This window comes from Lolium rigidum, chromosome 2, assembly GCF_022539505.1.
Source record: "Lolium rigidum isolate FL_2022 chromosome 2, APGP_CSIRO_Lrig_0.1, whole genome shotgun sequence".
NCBI classification, from domain to species: domain Eukaryota; kingdom Viridiplantae; phylum Streptophyta; class Magnoliopsida; order Poales; family Poaceae; genus Lolium; species Lolium rigidum.
The window spans coordinates 275,288,535-275,300,580 of NC_061509.1; the positions used below are offsets into that span (position 1 = coordinate 275,288,535).

Consider the following 12,046-nt stretch of genomic DNA (forward strand, 5'->3'; position numbering starts at 1 on the left):
TGGTCCATAATTAAGCATTATTAGGTACACAAAAGCATGAATAAGTTGTGCAAGCAACAATAATCTATAATTAAGCATTAGATAGACAGAGTGAAGGAGTTATGCAAGAAACAATGATCTATAAATTAGCATTCGATAGACGAAAGCCCGACTAAGTTATGCAAGAAACAATGATCCATAAATAAGCATTAGATAGACAAAAGCATGAAGAACTTATGCAAGAAAGAAAACAATCGATAATACAGCATTGCATATACAAATCCATCAAGAGATTCAGGTATGACATGAAAATAACTGAAGCATGCCGACAGCCAAAGGAAACATCCAAAAAGGAGAAGAAAGTAATGGAGACCTATTATAGGAACAAAATTAATGGTGTATAAAAACATAACTGGGCATGATGTCACTGACATAAAAATACAAACAAAGCTCAACAACCAGCTTGTAACTGCAATAACACAGAAGAGAAAGAAACAAAAGCCTTTTTTGAGGAAAAGCATTAATTTTCTTTTGGCACCATCTGCCACATAGCAGTCATAAATGGTGCCCAGTATAAGCAGCTGAGGATATACAGAAGACTGCAGCCCTGCAGATGTTCAACCATCTCAGCCAAACTGCGACGATTTTAACATAACCGACTATGAGTTAGATGATTGTTAGAAACAGAATAGGAAGCTAGAGATCTATAGTCTATACATCAAAGAGAAAGATGGGGTCTACTCTGGTGTAAGTTATCTCTGAACAAACAACAACATCAATCCGCTCAGCTGACCTAAACTACTGTCTGGTAATACATACAAGCCATCATTGCATATGAGACCATGCAGAACGCTTGAGTCCCAGAACTTCATACGCATGTGTGCCATGTTTGTCGAGTGCAAGCTCACTGCATGTTGCCATGTTTGTCGAGTGCAAGCTCACTGCATGTTGCCATGTTTGTCGAGTGCACTGAGATCTAGCATTAAACCAGTCTCAAAACGCACATTGCCACGATCATGATGGCGGTGATATCAAATGCAATACACAAGGATGAATGTGCCAATCTGGTTCATGGTCTTCCAGAAAGTCTCCCTGATAATCTGAGTTACAGGCAACATGGTGATTTTGCACCCAAGGCTTATGAAACAATGTCTGGTTTCTTTTTTAGTTCTCAGGGAGCCAATGCCTGCTGAGCGACAGCATAGTCTGCAAAGAGAACTTTGCTTCCCTACATGTAACAGCTTCCTGGATATGTACATGTTATGATTTGGGAGCTGGAGCCACATGCCAATGCCTCTCAACCAACTTGTCCACAAAGGTTTGAATCTGCATTATTTGCAATATACTCAGGTTAAAACTTATGGATAAGCCAGAACAAGATTTCGGCAGTTACAACAAACAAATATTATACAGGAAATACTATAATGAAAAAAATCCTAATCTGTCACTGAATTTGATAGAAAGCCTTGGAAAATCAGAGTCTGAAAAAACTTTGCTTTGAAATAATCTTGTACCTTAGTTTTCCTTCTAAAATCAAGAAATTCGTTAGAAGTCATCAGCTTCTCTCCTTCGGTGCATGCATCCATGATCTGTTGAGACCAGAACAAGCATATACAAGTCAGTACTATCACTCACATTACAATACCTAATGCAGCATGTCTGAATAAATTACAAAAGGCTAATGGAAATAAGACTAAGAAAAGAGAGCAACACAAATGGTATTACAAGGGGAAAAAACAGTTCAATATACATATCAACAGTTCAAACGCCCCTAATCATTACAACAGGAGTATGACAAGGTAATAATTCAAGTTGATATTTCAAACACAGCTAGATCAAAATGGGTGTGCATGATACCTTTGTGACAGCTTTTCGCATCATTGTCTTGTACGTCTCCCTGTCGATCTTTTTACTTTTGTAAAGAGGCATCAGCAGTGTGCCTATGAAATTTATAAGCCCCTGTTTTATATGTTCTACACCTCGCAATTGTCCTTCAGATGCAGGTTTGCTTTCTGCAACCTGCGAGGCAGAACTTTTACATGTCTGCTTTTGGCTACTTGAATCTTCTTCAGGTATGCATATCCGGCTGTAGAATTCTTTATCTGCTTCCATTGCTTGTGCTTGCCACCTCTCAATGGCTAAAGGATCTTTGACACCATCAATGCAGATTGTATCTGTATCAACCCATGCCCTAGTAAACCGACTGTCTACAGCTCCACTATCTACAGAATTATCCCTTATACTGATTGGGCAGGTTTTCTCGTTTGAAAAGCTCCTCTGAGTACAGTTATCAATAGTCATTTTCGAGCTGTCAACATCAGGACAATCAGCCTGCCCAGCTGATGAGTTCTTAGTTTTTCCATTCCTGGAATCAATCTCTGATATGCATTCAAGTCTCCCAAGGTTGTCACTTATCACTTTCTTTCTTGTATCAGATTCATCCAAATGATGATCACGCCTCGCAAAAGTACGAAATGATGGTATCTTAGGGAGTTCCCTAGGCACACTTATCGCTGCATCGGCAGATGCATATGCCTGCACAAAATGAAAGTATAAACAATATGTACACCAAATCAGACAGCATTCCGGCATTCCATTTATTGGTATTCCTGTGGTTTTTAATACATTCGACAGAAGAGTTTGCTTATTCTGGATCCACAATCACAAAGTAGGAAAGTTTAAATGGCAGGCACCCTGAATTCTGTTTAGCAACCTCATATTTTTATAGATCAACATGCATATCTTTGTCAATTAAAATTCTTGGTTGATTTTATTTAGAAATTAAAATTCAGAAACTGAATAAACAAACTGTTACAAACAAACCTGTGCAGCTGCTATGGCAGCAGCTCGAGCAGCCTCAGCAGCAGCAAATGCAGCAGCTTCTTCCTCGGACATAACCATGCCATGGTCCACCTTGGGTTCTACATCATGATGTTGCTTCTGAGAACGAATTGAGCTGCCATCAGACCTTGTAGCCATTATGCTTTCTAATTTCAAAGCCTTGTTATCTGGCTTCTTGCTAGTTTTGTGCGGTGAATGGCTTCCAGCAGATCTTACACGCCGTGCACCTGCTTCATTTGACAAATGCGAAGTAGGCATTCCAGATTGTAGACCCTTACTTCTAGTCTTGTTCGATTCAACTGATGGCATTCGGCGCAGCATTTTGAGTCCACCGTTGCTAGCCTTTTCTTTACGGAAAACTTCTATCCACATACTGACCAACTGGCGAGCTATAGCACGTATATCTCGACTTGTATGCACACAAACCTTTTCTTTTACAGTCCTCCCAATTCCTGTACGAAGTTCAGATTGAAGAGAATCAGGTAGGCTGCAAAAGCAGAGTTTGGACAATCATCCTAGCATTACTCTGATCTAACAATACAAAAATAAGCTCTATTATCATTGTGCGAACACAACATTTGCTCCCTATTTTTCTTTTTGATTATTAGCTAAGGTGGTGTCATCCTTGCATTACTCTGATATAACAATACATAAATAAGCTCTATTCTCATTGTGCGAACATAACATTTGCTCCCTGTTTTTCTTTTTAATTATTACCTAAGGTGGTGCGTAAACAGAAACTATTGAGTACCCTTGCAAAGGAGCAGCGAGAAAGATAACACACAAAAACTTTCTAACAAATAGTAAAAGGATCTGGGATACATACCAGACAAGCGAACAGCTAGCAGATCAGTCGAAACAAGCAGAAGCAAGCGCACACAATGCCGCAATAGTTGAGTTGCATTTTTTCCCAATGAATCCTGCCAGAAGTTGAATGCAGAAGCCAAAGGCTTGAATGTAAGAGAAGCTATCTTATCCTACTATGGATACAAAGTTTACTAGAGAACAAACTTACAAGTATCCAAGAGTTTAGTTTGGTTAGTCCTTCTTTAGACCCAGCAAATGATTTAAGAGCATTTGGAGGAAGCTTCAGTAGCTCCTTAGCCAAATGTAGGCGCCCTGATGTAGTTTGCGCACTGAAGAACATTTCTTGCAGTAAAGATTCCTTGCTAACTACTGCATATGATGCATCAGACGAATTTTTGCATAAAGCAGTTGAAAGTTCATGTGCTTCAAGTTTATTCGACATATCTCTCATTTCATTTCTTTCACTATCTGACTGTGTTTGGTCTGTCTGTAGAGCTTCCACCTCAGCAACATAATCCTTACCACTGTGTACCAAATCAATAATCCGAACTGCTTCTCGAAGACCACTTAAAATTGCACCACCAACAGTATCTGGGTGCTCTTTGCATGTTGCTTCACCAGCAAAAAATAAACAGTTTGCAACTGGCCGTCCCAGAATGTCATAATCTTGTCCTGATGCTCCTACTGCAACATAAGAGTAAGCACCTCTACTATAAGGATCAAGGCCCCAGTTTGTGACAACTGATGCTACTGGATCTGGTATAGCAGCATCTGTAAAGAGCTTACGGAGAACAACCATGGCATTACTAACATGAACATCAGAACTGATACTTTGTCCATCTATAGCAGCCTTCCCAACAAGTAGAGCTATAAGAACTGGTGCCCCAAGTGTCTTTTTGAGATTCCAAAACATAAAGCATTGTCCCCTTAAATCGGTTTCTTCTGCAGTTGCACCAAAGTAATCCATATCATCATCCCAAAAGACCTCAGGAAACTCCAATACTATTTTATTTAGAACACCAAATCCAAGCTTGTCAATGGAAGAGATTTTCCAGTCTGGCAAGGAAGGAGAAAATTTGATTGCATTTGCTTTCAAACAACCAAGAGGAACAGTGATCAACACAGCATCTCCCACAAATTCACCTCCATTTGAAGTGGAAACTTTAACAGTTTTCCCATCAATACCCCTAGCAGCTGACTCCTCGGACCTGTAAATTATTTCAGTTACCACATGGTTTAACTGAATATCAACCCCTTCTGCAAGGCTCTCAAGCACAGCGCCATAACCACCTTTAATCATACAATGAGGTCCTCCGAACCCTCCATACACATCATCCTGGTTCCAATATGGAAGAGAGACGGAGTTGAGCATTGCAGCACAACCATACTCTAAATGTGCAAAGTGCCAATTCATAACTCTTCTTTCGATAGGGCTGAGAACATCTATCTTATCATCCCTCCCACAACCAGCTATCTCCTTTTCTGTTGAAGCACTTACAGAAATGTCTAAGCCTCCTGCATTGGATCTACTTAATAACTGATTATCCTGTCCCACCGAAGAAACAGCATGAGCTCCACGTTTCTTCCTAAGAGCATATTCCAGCCCATCCTCAAGGGATAAACCCATAGCACTTTCACCATTTTGTGCAAAAAGTTGTTCCATTTCATCAACAAGACCATTGTATTCAGATTGCATATCCTCGTCCAAATCATCAGGAACCTTGTTGCCAGTTACAACATCATAGAGAGGGCAAGCACTATTCAGTACAGTCAGTTCAAGACCAAGCTGAGAACAAATCAAAGAGGATGGATCGGCCCTTCTTTCAGTTGCTATATCAGCTTCCACACCCGTAATAATGCTAGCACCCAAATCGACAGGGACTGAAAGCGATGTACGATCTGTAAAAACACGACCACCAATCCTGTCACGTGCTTCAAGAACAGTAACAGCAAAACCTTGACGCCGCAAATGGCGTGCAGCAGTTAAACCTGCTGGGCCAGCTCCAACAATGATTATCCTTTTGCAAGACCGAACAGATTCAGCTCTATGGTTTAATTCACAGTTGTTTGGAGAATGTTCTACAATAGCTGCTTCTGGTTGATGGAGAATGGGGCCTTCAGTGTTTCCAACTGAACTAATATGGATGGATGGTAGTGATGCATCTCTACCTTCAGTTGATACATCTAAATTATTTTCTTCAAATATCTGCATGTTGGACTGTAAGGGAGGTATCAAAGCTTGGGCATCACAGGGAGTGTCAGGGACATTATTTTCCTTCGATTCTTCTGTCAGAGGTCCAAAAGTACCATTATCATGACCTTTATTCTGACAAGATACAGAGTCAATGCCACCTTGAAAGCTGACTGGCTTCATTTCACGTGATTCATTTAGCTTGGCTATTTCCACAACTTCAGAACAAGGAGTTCCGTGACCCTTCATCACCTTGGCTGATGCAATTCCAGTATTTATGTAACCCTATGAATAAATGAAATATCGAGTGTTAGCATTTAGCCAATTTTGGCATCTACCATAGCACATAACAGCTAAAAACAACAATCTGTAACAACGAAAAAACATTAGTAGTAAATTTGAGATCTATAAGCTGCATGAAGGTAAATGGAAAGAATAAAATGTGAAAATTTTCAATAGCTTATCCAGCAAGTCTTCAACGTGGTACGACAACTGCAGCTAATGCCCAGCAAAAGCTCACTACTTAATCAAAACTATACGCAGCACTTGGTAAAGTAACAAAACGGATGTCACAAGTAGGCAATGCAACTTACATTCTGATCTAAGAAAACATACACATCGCGTATAAGTGTTTGACGCGGCAAATCATCATCTTTCAAGGGAACATTAGAAAGACCGCAATCTGCAAGATCCAATAGATGTTTGACATCCTTGTTCCAGCAACTTAAGATCATGTTCCTGGAGGGAATAAAGAAATTGTCAATGAAACTCATGATACAGGGTAAATCACACAAAGCATGGTGCAGATAAGCAACTGTCACAGAAAGAAACTAGGGCATGTAGCAAACATTAGAGGACCAAAAAAACCCATTAAACATACCTGCACTCCAGGTAGTCCTGAAGGCCACCCTTGCGCTTCAGCACATCCTTGAACTTTATCTTTTCAATTGGAGAAACCGCCTTCGCCATCAGGCCAGCACTTACTGCAGCAACACGTCCATTCTCGGAAACTTCCAAAGCTTTAATTTTATCTTTTGATTTGACAGCTTTATCTGCAAATCCAGCTGAGGGGTTCGAGAACAGCCCCTGCTCTTGCATTAGAGTTTCCCAATCAAGATCGCCCTCATATGCCATGTCACCATATTTACGTTTTTTAGCACTACGTGTTACACGTTTCACCTTTGGCGCATTCTGTGTGTCCTCCAAATCAGATGGTGCTGCCACATCAACAATATCTACTTCTTTTGCAGATGCTGCCATGTTACAAGAGGGAAGTGAATTCTTGGCGACACAGGATCCACGAACCCCAAAAGCAGCTGGCTGATCTAAGTTTTCTTCTGCTGGCACAGCTGCATTTGGTATGACATTGCCATATTTAAGGTCGCCTGTACGACTTGCATCATTGGCCAGAGTGGAATTAGATTGCAAAGTGCTAGGTCTTGCCAAAAGAATTTTATTTTTGCGTCGCTGCTTCGACGACACATCACTTTCTACTATCTCAACTGGTTCATCAATAGTACCAGCCACAGGCAACTCTTTTCTTCTAACAGGTTTTTTGGGCCCTTCTTTTGATTTTGGACCAGTTTTCCTTTTGATGGCTGGTACCGGTGGCTCATCCTGAGAACAATCAGCGTCAGCATTTCTATCATCTGCTAATGTTTCGGAACATGTCTGCGCATCAGAAATACCATCAGCGGATGCATTTACTGCACTTTGCGATGCTACTTCAGCATGTGGTCCTGCTGAACAAGGATTTAAGCCCGGGAAATTACTATCCCTAGCTGAAACTTCAACAGGATGACTTGCCCCATCAGAAGAGTTCCTAGAACCATCCTCGACTACTCTACTGGTTTCCACATCTTGTAGAAGCGTTTCTCCCAACGATACGCAACACAAACCATCATCCGCAGCCTCTTCTTTCTCAATAGACTTCTTTTCCAAATCAGGGGGTGACTCGGAAGCTAACTCTCCAGAAGCTTCATTGGTGCCAACCTTCGAGGGCTTATCAGAGTGGCTAGCCTTTGGCTTCGCCTTTGACCTCCTGAGCAATCGATCGCTGACCATTGCGGTTGCAGAATTCTCCGCAGCAATCCTCATTTCTTCCTTGGTGCGACGCCTTCGCCTTTTCTTGCCTACAGCCGGCGTATCCGAAGGCAAACCAGATCTGGTGTCTAGAACCTCCTCAGCATGTGAATCGGCAACTTCAACACCTTGGTCTTCCTTCTTATGTGAATTGGCAACTTCAACACCTTCTTCTTCCTTATGTGAATCAGCAACTTCAACATCTTCTTCCTCCTTACTGGAGACCTGCTGCCTAGGCTTCCGGCCAGGTTTCCTAAAGAGCACAGACAGGGAGTCCTCCAACCCTAAATCGCCTGAATATTTCAAGCCAAGAACCACATTCACGTGACCCTCCAGATTGCCGTTCTCGTCGGCGACGCCTTCGCCCATATCATCATCTCCGCCGTGCAGATCTTCCTGCTGGGCGGCGAGCACCTCGCCGGCCTCATCCCCTTCTCCTGCCACCGCCGCCACGCCATCGCCCTCCTCCTTCCCCTTCTTCTGCCTCTTCAGCTTCTTCCTTATATTAGCCAAGGTATCTTCCATCTGGCCTGACGCCCGCCCGCCGCGCCACCAGCCGCCTCCACGCCAGCTAGGGTTTGGGCCTCCAGGACAGGGGGGGAATCCCAGGGAGGAAGGATGTCGACTGGAGCTCACCTGCGCCGTCGACCGGGGAAGAGGGAGGCGGGGGCGGGTGGATCTCGTGGACGAGGTAGGCGAGCTCGCCGTGCCGGGGAGGGCCGCCGGCGAAACGAGGTGGTGGCGCTGGCGTTTTGGGTTTTATGGCACGACGGTGTATAGTAGAATTGTTTATCTGAAAAAAATGTAGCCTTCGCAGTCCTTTGCTGAAATAGCAGGGCTATTTAGCGGCGACCCACGGCTAGGATCTATTTGGAACCCCTTCCTGTTTTGCAAGATGAGATCCCCGCCGTCCAAACCCTCCGTTGACGGCTCAGATTAGACTTGTGGATAAAATAGATGAGTCGAACTTCTTCGCCTTCTACCCGGCATGCCATGGAGGAGGGGGTGTGGATGGTGCCTAACCCAAATAGCCTTATGCTTGAGGTTGACATGTTCTGGTCTCGACGGGGCGAGATGCTTTTGGCTCCACCTTTCCATATCGAAGTCGGTCATGCTCTATTGCTGAAGTGTCTCATATCTTGTCTCATCCGCCCCAAGGACGGGAAAAACGGTTTACAAGTATAACCGTCAAACTACCGAATCTTCATGTCCCTTACCGCCAAATTAGGAACACGTCCATTTGTACTATTCTAATGGTTCACCTGTAAGCTCATTAATAATTAGAAGCTATATATAACTACCCGACAATGGAAAGGTAGGATAAAATTTAAGCGGTTGTTCTTGATAAAAAGAAGATATCTGACATACATATATAAAACATGCAAATCCCCAACGCGGGGCCGTTTTTCCATCGTGCGGCTAGATTCTGGGGTTCACTTCTTCTGTAAACACGTACGGGTAGGTGAGAATACCGACATGGAGGAATTCACAAACATGTATTTCTGATGCAATCATGTCATTTATTGTACTTTCAAACTCCCGATAAGGGTAGAGTGACCTTATATGATGGTGTAAAAGTGGTCGGAAGCATCGAGACGGTCGACTAGATGGAGTGAATACGCGACTACCAACTTTTAATTTCTTTTCCAATTTAGAGATAACTTGAAATATAAGTTATCTAGATTATGAAACTAGGTGAACAACATACATGACAATAATACAAGTAAGCATACAAGTTACAACTAGCGAGATATCATATATGGTAGCCAAATAAACAAGCTAGTACGAGTAAGTAAAGGATATAAACAATCACAAGGTGGGGAGGATGATGTTGAAGGAGTTATGCCCTAAAGGCACTAATAAATATTATTGTATTATTTAAATCCATGTTCATCATTAATGTTTATTTCTTTATGCTACAACTGCCATGTGTCTTGAATATGAGATTCAAAGAAAAACTCATAAACACATGTAGACAGATAAACACTCAGTTGTTCGATCGTAGTCCAGCCTTTGGGACTACTCATGTGTTGTATGATGATCAAGTTATCTTCATCATGGGCGAAGTTAATGTAACAAGGTTGCCATCAACAATGAGCAAACATTGTTAGCAGAACAAGGGTAGTGAACATTCCCCTTTATGTTTGATATAATATGAGATGTATTGCTATATGTTATTAGTATCATATTTATGTGTTTGTCATATGAACAAGTCCTTAGACCATGAGAATATGATATGCCCTCATGTTGGAAGGTATGCCTTGAAAACATCAAACGTTACAAAATAACTAAGTAATCATAAAGGTGATCTTTTAGGTATATTGGAAAGTGTGTCTTGGACCCATCGGTTGTGAGTTGTCTGGTCACCGAGGGTGAAATGCAGGCGGTAGGGAGGTGGAGGAGCATCATCCATGGAGGGCCACGCCAAATGGGGGTTGAAAAACTAGGGATTTCGGTGGTGAAGGGGGTGGAGTGGGAAGTAGTTATGGCAAAACCTTATGACTCCCACGCTTCGCAACCCATACAAAGGTGATGCATGTTGCACCCATTGGAGGCTGGTTGAGGGGAAACTGAATGAGAACATGTATGTCAAACAAAACTTTTTTGTTCTTCATAAACACCAAAGGTCCAATGTGTGTAGATTCCCATCTATTTAGATGCAATAACAAGACTCGAGAAATATCACTCACCGAGTAGTACGAAAGGCTCGATGACGTTGATGACACGGGCGATCCCCACCGTTGAGTTGAGTCCTCCCAGCCGCGAGGATGTCTCCTCCCCGTTCCGAGAATTGAACATATGATTCCTCCCGCGATGCCCACTTGATAATCCCAATAGCATGGAATCACTGTAGCATAATTCTATAAGTATTTGAGTGTCGAACCCACGAGGAGCTAAAGGTAAACCATCAATTCTATGAAGCCCTATAACCCACTTATACGCCCCTTTGTGCAATGCAATAAACTAATGATGCAAGGTTATTTTTACTTGAAACTTCTACTACTAGAAATCAATAAACTAAAACAACTAAATGCTAGTACTAGAGATGGAAGGGAGCTTAAGCAGGGTGGAGCTTATGAAAAGTTGAGTGGATGAAGGTAACTCAAGGGAGCAAATGTTCTAGGAATATGTTTGTTTTATTTTTTTGGTTTTCACAATTCATGAAGCACATGTTTTATACCAGCTAGATGCATAAGACGGATAGAGAGGTAGAGTGTGAAAGTGGATGGAGCCCCCTGTGTGGTTTTAGTAATTAGTGACAATCCATATGGACTAATGTTTGCATGTAGTTATATTTGTAGGAGCTGTCCATAGACAATGCTTGAACCATATGTTGGCCTCAAGGTTGCAATAAGCATCATATGAAGAATATCAAGTGAAAATATGTATTGAAGAAGAAGTTTTAGTAAGCTCTCATGTGTATCTTCAAGACATCAACAAGACGAAGAAAGAATAAATGTTGTGCAAGTTTAAGATGAGCCACCTTAAAGAGATCATATGCTTGAAGCTTGCCACCCATATGGTTATATCATGGATATGTGAATATGCGCCGAAGAATAAGCTTCCCCATCGTGTAGTATGGGAGAGCATTCCACAAGACTTCATCAAAGCAAGCGCAACCAAGAACGGTGCTCCATCTTGTCGCGGTCAAGATTGTCATCATCTAGCTCATGTGGAATACACAAGGTTAATGTTAGATCTTGATATGATTTCTTTCTTACCGGTCTCGTGGTTTATTGGGGAGACCAATTTATAGGTTAGTTGCCGTACTATCAAGAGGGCACTCCAGCGAGTAACTCGATCGTATCATTCGGAGAGATCTCAAACCTTTGCATCCTTGCATCATCTTTATTGGTTGTTATTTTCATCTTATCCATGTGGTGATTTAGAGCTTGTGGTTATTTCCATGGCAAGCTCTAGTTCATCGAAAACGGATTCCGCATTAATCACTTGTTGCGTTTTCGATATTGGAGTTTATCTCAGTTTCTTGTAGTGAGAGGTTTCACTCTAAAATCCATAGATAAATATACCCCACTTGTTCTTAAGTTTTTCACTCTTTGTGTGGGTAACTATTGTCATCCTATTTACAACAAAATTGGGTTCACCTAAATCTGAGTTTCTTAACTCAAATTGTTGCATTTTCCA

The 12,046-nt window shown here is 41.9% G+C and overlaps 1 protein-coding gene across 1 annotated transcript; it reads right to left on the reverse strand.

Moving 5' to 3' along the window:
• Positions 1-607: 607 nt before the first annotated feature.
• LOC124693478 (lysine-specific histone demethylase 1 homolog 3) lies at positions 608-8,646 on the reverse strand. Its single transcript, XM_047226950.1, has 8 exons — positions 6,699-8,646; positions 6,412-6,556; positions 3,836-6,103; positions 3,647-3,740; positions 2,803-3,272; positions 1,837-2,514; positions 1,494-1,568; positions 608-1,305 (listed from the first exon to the last, which is right to left on the reverse strand). Exons 1-8 carry the CDS (start codon positions 8,423-8,425, stop codon positions 1,240-1,242), a joined length of 5,523 nt encoding a protein of 1,840 aa, XP_047082906.1. The 5' UTR covers positions 8,426-8,646; the 3' UTR covers positions 608-1,239.
• Between the last annotated feature and the right edge of the window lie 3,400 nt (positions 8,647-12,046).

Coding starts and splice junctions, on each gene's coding strand:
- LOC124693478 (XM_047226950.1), bottom strand. CDS start 8,425: ATGGAAGATACCTTGGCTAATATAAGGAAGAAGCTGAAGAGGCAGAAG. Junction 2,515..2,802: donor CTGCCATAGCAGCTGCACAG/GTTTGTTTGTAA, acceptor CATTTTGTGCAG/GCATATGCATCTGCCGATGC. Junction 1,306..1,493: donor ATTTTAGAAGGAAAACTAAG/GTACAAGATTAT, acceptor CAAATAATGCAG/ATTCAAACCTTTGTGGACAA.